Source organism: Salmo trutta, chromosome 28 (genome assembly GCF_901001165.1).
Source record: "Salmo trutta chromosome 28, fSalTru1.1, whole genome shotgun sequence".
NCBI lineage: Eukaryota > Metazoa > Chordata > Actinopteri > Salmoniformes > Salmonidae > Salmo > Salmo trutta.
In genome coordinates this window covers 23,170,259-23,178,805 of record NC_042984.1, presented here as the reverse complement: position 1 = coordinate 23,178,805, position 8,547 = coordinate 23,170,259, and the positions used below count along the sequence as shown (strand labels likewise).

Sequence of the window (8,547 nt, the reverse complement as noted above, 5' to 3'; positions counted from 1 at the left end):
TGCAAGTAGCAGTACTGGGGTGCAAAGGAGCAAAATAAATAACAGTAAGGGGATGATGTAGTTGGATGGGCTATTTACAGATGGGCTATGCACAGGTGCAGTGATCTGTGAGCTGCTCTGACAGCTGGTGCTTAAAATTAGTGAGGGAGATATGAGTCTCCAGCTTCAGTGATTTTTACAGTTCGTTCCAGTCATTGGCAGCAGAGAACTGGAAGGAAAGGCAGCCAAAGAAGGAATTGGCTTTGGGGATGACCAGTGAAATATACCTGCTGGAGTGAGTGCTATGGGTGGGTGTTGTTATGGTGACCAGTGAGCTGAGATAAGTGGGGCTTTACCTAGCAGAGACTTATAGATGACCTGCAGCCAGTGGGTTTGGCGACGAATATGAAGCGAGGACCAGCCAACGAGAGCATACAGGTCGCAGTGGTGGGTAGTATATAGGGCTTTGTGACAAAAAAAAAGAAATATACACACACACTACCGTTCAAAAGTTTGGGGTCACTTAGAAATTTCCTTGTTTCTGAAAGAAAAGCATTTTTTTTGGTCCATTAAAATAACATCAAATTGATCAGAAATACAGTGTAGACATTGTTCATGTTGTAAATGACTATTGTAGCTGGAGACTGATTTTTAATGGGTTATCTACATAGGCATACAGAGGTCCATTATCAGCAACCATCACTCCTGTGTTCCAATGGAACGTTGTGTTAGCTAATCCAAGTTTATCATTTTAAAAGGCTAATTGATGATTAGAAAACCCTTTTGCAATTATGTTAGCACAGCTGAAAACTGTGTGATGATTAAAGAAGCAATAAAACTGGCCTTCTTTAGACTAGTTGAGTATCTAGAGCATCAACATTTGTGGTTTCGATTACAAGCTCAAAATGGCTAGAAATAAAGAACTTTCTTCTGAAACTTGTCAGTTTATTCTTGTTCTGAGAAATGAAGGCTATTCCTTGTGAGAAATTGCCAAGAAACTGAAGATCTCGTACAACGCTGTGTACTACTCCCTTCACAGAACAGTGCAAACTGGCTCTAACCAAAATAGAAAGAGGAGTGGGAGGCCCCGGTGCACAACTGAGCAAGAGGTCAAGTACATTAGAGTGTCTAGTTTGAGAAATAGACACCTCAAGTCCTCAACTGGCAGCTTCATTAAATAGTACCGGCAAAACACCAGTCTCAATGTCAACAGTGAAGAGGTGACACCGGGATGGTGGCCTTCTACGCAGAGGGGCAAAGGAAAAGCCATATGTCAGACTGGCCAATAAAAATAAAAGATTAAGATGGGCAATAGAATACTGACACTGGACAGAGGAACTCTCCCTATAAGGCCAGCATCCCGGAGTCGCCTCTTCACTGTTGACGTTGAGACTGGTGATTTGCGGGTACTATTTAATGATTTTACATGTGATAAGGCCACACAGTAGGCTAGACATGATTATAGACACCTGTGATCATTTGAAGAAGGTACAAAAGTACAACAACAAAAAAATGCATGAAATGAAATGAAATGTATGCATTCACTACTGTAAGTCGCTCTGGATAAGAGCGTCTGCTAAATGACTAAAATGTAAATGTAAAATGTAAGAACCCAAAAAGGGCACTAGTTGTCTTGTGATAGATTACATAAAATCCTTGAAAGATACCACAATTCTGGTAGTTTACTGGTTAACTTCAAAAGTTTGCAACCTTAGCCACCGAAATTACAATGTTTTTCAACTGGTCGTTCACTACAGTACCATTTATGTTGAACTCAATGTTGCACACCGTTCTGAACACAACACAGGTGAGAGGAGAGAGCATACACTTCTCACAGGAAAATGCTTGTGTAGAGCACCATCTTCATGTTGTAGCCTACGGTAGGCCTATTTATTATGCAAAGTTGCACTTTAATTGTCTTCTATCTGCAATAAGTAGTAACATCACCCAACTAAAGACCTATGTTGGGAAAGCCAGTTAGGCATATATATATATGTGGACACCTCATGAACCTGTGCCAATGGCGTACCATAGGGATTCGTCATTAGGCCTACATTCGATTTAGGCCAGCATTATTTGTTAGGTTCATGTGATCACGTATACACTTATGGCTTCTCACAATAGTATATATTTTTTAATTAAACTAGGCCACCGAGCAGTAACACCATCAGCCCATAAAAGGTAACTTTCATTTCCAGCAAGACAGGATTGAAACAGGCCCTGTCCACCGGCACATACGATGAAGAGGCTGGAAAAAATACCATCCCCCTTTTTTAATAGTGATCTTAATGGTTTGCAATAAATTCCCTCTTCCCATTTGTAAGATTAAGTGGAGCTTTTCACTCCTGGTGGTCTTTCTTTTAATACCTCTGCCTTTGAAGATATCACATTCTGAGGGAGTCAGATCTACATTACAAATAATGTATATTTAAATAGAAAAGAACAAGCAAAAACCTAAATTATAAAAGTTTATTTTAATACCATTGTTACACAATTAAACAGGTTTATAAAGTAGTGTTATTCAGTTAGGCATTTATTCTGAAGTCAAAGTGGAATGTTTTTCATGAATTTGCAATGCTGCAGTTTTCGCTACTTCACACACATGTATGTATGTATGTATGTATGTATGTATGTATGTATGTATGTATGTATGTATGTATGTATGTATGTATGTATGTATGTATGTATGTGTATGTATGTATGTATGTATGTATGTATGTATGTATGTATGTATGTATGTATGTATGTATGTATGTATGTATGTATGTATGTATGTATGTATGTATGTATGTATAAATAGTTAAACTGCAGCTCAGTGGTATAATACATGTATCCTTAGATTTTTCATATTGTGAAAAGCAACTCAATAAACAAGACTTGTAAAACCGTAAGAAAATAACGCTGGATAAAAAGTGACTCTTGGGTGTTGTCAGACATAGGTTAACCCCACATCACTGAATCATAGGTTCTCCCATTAGTGTCAAAGCACACAGACACACTTTTTTCACAACACACCTCATTGTGTTGTATGCCTTATTCACTGTCAGTCATCTTCCTTGCCTCTGAGAACTCAACATACAGCAGTCAGAACTATGCCAAGTAATTTCATGGTTCTAAAAAGGCAAGCTTATGCAACACACAATTAAATAATAAGTTCCACATGATTAGTGACATCAAAAAGACAGATCATAATTTTAAAATATAAAAGGAGTGTCTGTTGAATAAACTCAAATATAAGAGCGCTTATATAATGTACAAATGGTACAATAGGCCTACAGAAAATGATTACATCAGACACTAATTCGCATTGAAGGCCAAGATCAAACATTACCAAAGATAGCCATCTTCATTGGGTCCTTGTACCACTGGATTTGTTCCATAAGGCCAGCATGAGCAACAGTGAGAAGCTACAGGGAAATGTATATACATCTGGGGCAAATACTTGTCTGCAAGGTTTCAACTGGACCCTGTAAACTGCTCATTCATTATCAAATGTGTGTGTATGTGTCTTTGTCTGTGCTTGCATGTGTATCTTGTACACATTTGTGCGTATGTTCTTACCGTGTGTGTGTGTGTGATCCTCTTTTTCTGCTCTGACCAATTGTCTGTGGCCATGCTGTGAGTTAAGTGAGCCTGTTTGTGACCAGCATAATGTGATGACGCCTATGGAAAGGGACAATGCAATGCTCTCAGATGTCAGTGGTCTCCAGAATCCTTGGCGTGTCCATCTCCCTATTGGTGCAGTGCTTGCCGTTGCTCTGTCCATTGGCTCGGTAGTGCACACTGCCACCTGGCTTAATGATGGTGTCCTCCTCAGAAGCGGTAAGCTCCAGGCTGACTGTAGCGCGACTCGTCTCGGTCACAGAGGAGTTGATGTTGTAGTGGGAGTAGGAATCTGTCCATTTCCACACCAGCTTGGTCTGGGCCCATTTCCTTCTAAGACATGCCTGCACCTGTGGAACCAAAGACAGAGTGGTTTAAGAGCAACATAAATGCAAGCTTGAATCTTATCAGTAAATACTGGCAAACAAATATATAGAGAATTACTGAATGACAATGATTCTACTTCTAAATGAAAAGATAGACTGAGGGTAATCATCAGCTATTTAAGAAATACTGGCACTTACCTCTGCATTGCAAAAGCAGAATATAATTGCGACCAGGAGTCCCTATAAAGGAATAATTATTCAGTGAATATTCCTCCAGATTAAACATTCTGTAATGGCCTTATATCGCTTGTGGATATTGAGTGTTGAAGGGTTATCAGATTTGATTTTAATAAAAAAACACCCATACCTGGAAATGTGTGAAGATGTTCATGGTGAACTCGTAGATGGCCCTGGCCTTATGTCCCTCTGGCCTCCAAGGAACCAGGATGAACTGGGCTCCCAGCAGAGGTATCAGGATTAGAGTGGCTCGCACAGCCTTCATATAGGCATTGGACTGTGCGCTGTGGGTCACCTGCAGCTTGGTGATCAGCACACGCACTATGTTGAGTAGGAAGAACAGGTTCACCTGGAAACAACCAGAGAGAAGCAGAGGAGGAGGGATCGAGTTTGAGCACGCTGTCCACTTTGGTTTCTATTTTTGTTGGATATTTTTGTTTTGGTAGTGCAGACTCACCAGCAGGGCAGCCTGGAAAGGACCATGGATGATGTAGAGCAGGTGTGTGTCGGAACTGATCCAGCATCTGGGAGACAAGGAGAGACGAGGCTAAACTCAACTGAGACAGTCAAATAAGATCCTGAGCTTTACTGGGACATAAGTATTGTAACTGACAGGATGCAGCGTACGATTGCAGCATGCAGTGCACTGTCAACCTCTGCTACTATTGTGCACAGTAGCATATTATTCAGAGGGAGGAGTTGACACATTACCTGTCATCATAGAAGACCCCGCGGGCCACAGCATGTGTAATGGCAGGAATGATGGGGAAGCCTGGGAGAGAGACAGGAGTCCATGGCTGCAGTTCAAACGCAAAGTAGACAGCCCTCAGCCCTAAACCCTCAGCCCTTGAATGACGTTTTACATCGTTACATTGGAGTGTACCTTAAATGTCCCTTGCCCAAGCGAGGGAGAGAGAGGCAATGTCCTTGGTGAAAATCTTGAAGTTGAGCTTAAAAACAACCAACCTAAAGCTATTAATGTAGCTAGCAAGCTAACGTAACTAGCTAGCACTCCTGTCAGGTATCTAGCTACAGTTACCCATAGCTGGCTAGCTAGTTTTATAGTTTGGTCATTTATTCCAAATCATTTTCAGAATTCCCCAAAATCTTTATGAAGCTAGCTACATTTTATAGTCTCATAGTGAGGAGCCTAAGCCAATTTGAGCGTTATTCCCATTTGCCAATGCTAAAATCAAATAAAATTGTAGTTGTCACATGCCCGAATACAACAGGTATACAGTAGTTGACATACCAGGCAGTGACGCAACTAGTCCGGATGCTATCAATTGTGCAGCTGTAGAATTTGAGGATCTGAGGACCCATGCCAAATCTTTTCAGTCTCCTGGCATTGACGTGCCCTCTACACGACTGTCTTGGAGTGTTTGGACCATGATAGTTTGTTGGTGATGTGGACACCAAGTAACTTGAAGCTCTCAACCTGCTCCACTACAGCCCTGTCGATGTAGTCCATGATCATCTCCTTTGTCTTGATCACGTTGAGGGAGAGGTTGTTATCCTGGCACCACACTGCCAGGTCTCTGACCTCCTCCCTATAGGCTGTCTCGTCGTTGTCGGTAATCAGGACTACCACTGTTGTGTCGTCGGCAAACTTAATGGTGGTGTTGGAGTCGTGCTTGGCCATGGAGTCATGGGTGAACAGGGAGTACAGGAGGGGACTTAGCACACACCCCTGAGGGGCCCCCGTGTTGAGTATCAGCGTGTCAGATTTGTTGTTGCCTACCCTAACCACCTGGGGGCGGCCCGTCAGGAAGCCTAGGATCCAGTTGCAGAGGGAGGTGTTTAGTCCCAGGATCCTTAGCTTAGTGATGAGCTTTGAGGGTACTATGAATAGCATTCTCACGTAGGTGTTCCTTTTGTCCAGGTGGGAAAGGGCAGTGCAAAGAGATTGCGTCATCTGTGGATCTGTTGGGGCGGTATGCAAATTAGTGTGGGTCTAGGGTTTCTGGGATAATGGTGTCGATGTGAGCCATGACCAGCCTTTCAAAGCACTTCAAGGCTACAGAAGTGAGTGCTACGTGTCGCTACAGGTCACAATATCATCTGTATATATATTTTTAGCAACCGAGCTTAATCATTTTGTTGATTAAATTTGACACTTCGTGGCCACCGGAGTTTGACACGTAGCTACAGTTTGTGGTCACATGTCAACCCCAAAAGTGATTAAAGTTCTTCACTCGCTTCCTCAAGCTAAATCGAGGTCTGAGGGGGCAACGTTTGTGAATTTAACCTCCACTTACGTCGGCAATCAAACTGCATCTGGTTTCGACGGGGATTCCCCCAAGGGAAAGTGGCAAGTGCAAGGGCTGAGGGGGTAAAATGAACTTGTTTGGACTGCAGCCCAAGACTGTCATGAGCTTCCATAAGGCCTTCTTAGATGACATGATGCATAATATAGAGATATGAAAGCATAGAAGACATATTCAACATTGTGCTAGGGGAACAGGATGCTGAAACAACAATGAATTTCAGACAACGGAGCAGAACATACAGCAGTGTGACAAAGATGCAGTCAGTCACTCACCCCAACCAAGGACATAATACCAGCCCAGCTGCTGCTCTCCCACAAACACAGAAACGACGATGAGAGTGTGCAGGTAGATCCCCTCACACAGCATCCAGAAGTAGTTGGAGCCAAATGTATACTGGTTCAGGACTGTCAGAATCTTGCATCCAATCTGAGAACAGCACAGGGACAACTTTCTGAAGTTGTCACCGTCACTCAATGCCACACATTGTGGAGTGTAGCACCTCAAAATGGCATCTTCACCAACTTCATGAGTTCAACCAGTAGCCATTCATGTTCAGAGTAATCCCCCTGATGGCAGAGGTGTACATTACTTACAGGGTAGCTGGCCCCCAGCTGCTGGTTTTTGGCTACAGCAGAGATCCAGATGACGGTGCAGATGGAGTTGAAGATAAAGGACAGGAACATGTTCTTATGGAGGGAGATCCTCTGGCAGCTCAGACTCCTAATGGGAGGATTAGAACAGAGGGACACAACTCAAGAAACAAGTGGTGTGGTATGGTAATTACTTTTATTTGTAAAAAAATGTGTAGGTCATAGGATAACTTTCTTATTTTTCACTTTTCCACTTCATGGTGTAGCACTAGTAGTCAAATGTTGTGAATTCAAGTTGGCAATGTAGGAAGAACCAAATACCTCTGTTTTAGAATAGAGGGCTCTGTATGTAGGAAGAGCAACACCAATAGAATCACTTTGATTCAAGGATGTAAAGTGAAAAAGTACACTAATGTGCCAGTCTACCGTTGTACTCTGAATATCTGCCTCAATGGGTCCATGGAGGAAACCATGAATGACTTACTTGAAGTAGGAGAAGATGCAGAGTGAGATGATGAGGGATACCATAGACAATCCATGTCCCACAATGGCCAAGTAGTACAAGCTGAAAGCAAACTGGGCAAGAAGGGAATGAGGAAGCAAGAGGAAACATTAATTCACTTCTTTAACTAAGTGGACACAATAGAGACGTTGACAACAACAATCACTAAATTGACTAATAAAAATGGTTTAGCCACTGTCAGAATTTATAAACTACTTGGCTTAGAAGTATACCATCAGTTTATCCTTGGTGTACATCTGACACTGAGTGTAATTGGACCAAATACGGTTGCTCTCAGGGTGACGAAACCACTGTCCATCCAAGTTGCACACTTTGGTCGCTTTCTCTGTTTGAATGGACACAGGGAGAGGACGATGTCACAAAACATTTCAGCTAGGGCATCATCAGTAAAGATCAAGTCAGTTGAATTGTGATTGAATGAGATGTGTGGCTGACTGGCTGGCTCACCTGAGGGGTCAAAGTCCTGGAAGTAATCAGGGCAGAGCTGCATGGCCGTGCCAGGGGCAGAGTCACTCCAACACAGCCATCCGTCCCATGTGCGGTTACAGAATGTGCCTGCAGGGGGCGAAGAGGGAGGAGCAGCTGTTTGCAGTGTATTATAGTAATGCAACCATTTCATGTTTCAAAAAGTTTAGTTTCATTGCATTAGTGAACTCTGAACTGTGTATTATATCATGAACATATACAGGTAGAGTGACATCTGGTAGTTATATTAGTGATTAAAGAACAGTTTTAATAACCTAGGTATAAATCTTTTACACTTATTTTAAAATATTGTGTTGGGTCGTTTTCTAAGACAAACTGAAAACAGTCTCTTATTTCCTGTGAATGTGACGCAAAAGCCAACAGAAAAATGAAAAGCAGATGCAAACCAACACCTAAAATGTCCCTTCAAAATGATTTGTATTAAACATTCAATATTGTATCAATACTGTACATTAAAACAGCTGAGAGAAACAGCTACATATGCAAACACACATATCACTTTAAATACATTCCTAGTAAACAATACAAGGATG

At 42.0% G+C, this 8,547-nt stretch overlaps 1 protein-coding gene across 3 annotated transcripts in view; it reads right to left on the bottom strand.

The window, feature by feature from the left end:
- Positions 1 to 2,434: 2,434 nt before the first annotated feature.
- LOC115165834 (calcitonin gene-related peptide type 1 receptor) overlaps positions 2,435 to 8,547 on the bottom strand; it is a 32,866-nt gene continuing 26,753 nt past the window's right edge. For all 3 annotated transcript variants that reach the window (XM_029719251.1, XM_029719252.1, XM_029719253.1), the window contains 10 exons: positions 7,976 to 8,083; positions 7,741 to 7,853; positions 7,490 to 7,581; positions 7,009 to 7,135; positions 6,688 to 6,841; positions 4,857 to 4,917; positions 4,603 to 4,669; positions 4,276 to 4,494; positions 4,107 to 4,148; positions 2,435 to 3,932 (listed from right to left, as the gene is read on the bottom strand). In XM_029719251.1, coding sequence (XP_029575111.1) covers positions 3,669 to 3,932; positions 4,107 to 4,148; positions 4,276 to 4,494; positions 4,603 to 4,669; positions 4,857 to 4,917; positions 6,688 to 6,841; positions 7,009 to 7,135; positions 7,490 to 7,581; positions 7,741 to 7,853; positions 7,976 to 8,083 — 1,247 coding nt within the window. In that variant the 3' untranslated portion in view covers positions 2,435 to 3,668. The remainder of the gene's footprint in view (positions 3,933 to 4,106; positions 4,149 to 4,275; positions 4,495 to 4,602; positions 4,670 to 4,856; positions 4,918 to 6,687; positions 6,842 to 7,008; positions 7,136 to 7,489; positions 7,582 to 7,740; positions 7,854 to 7,975; positions 8,084 to 8,547) is intronic.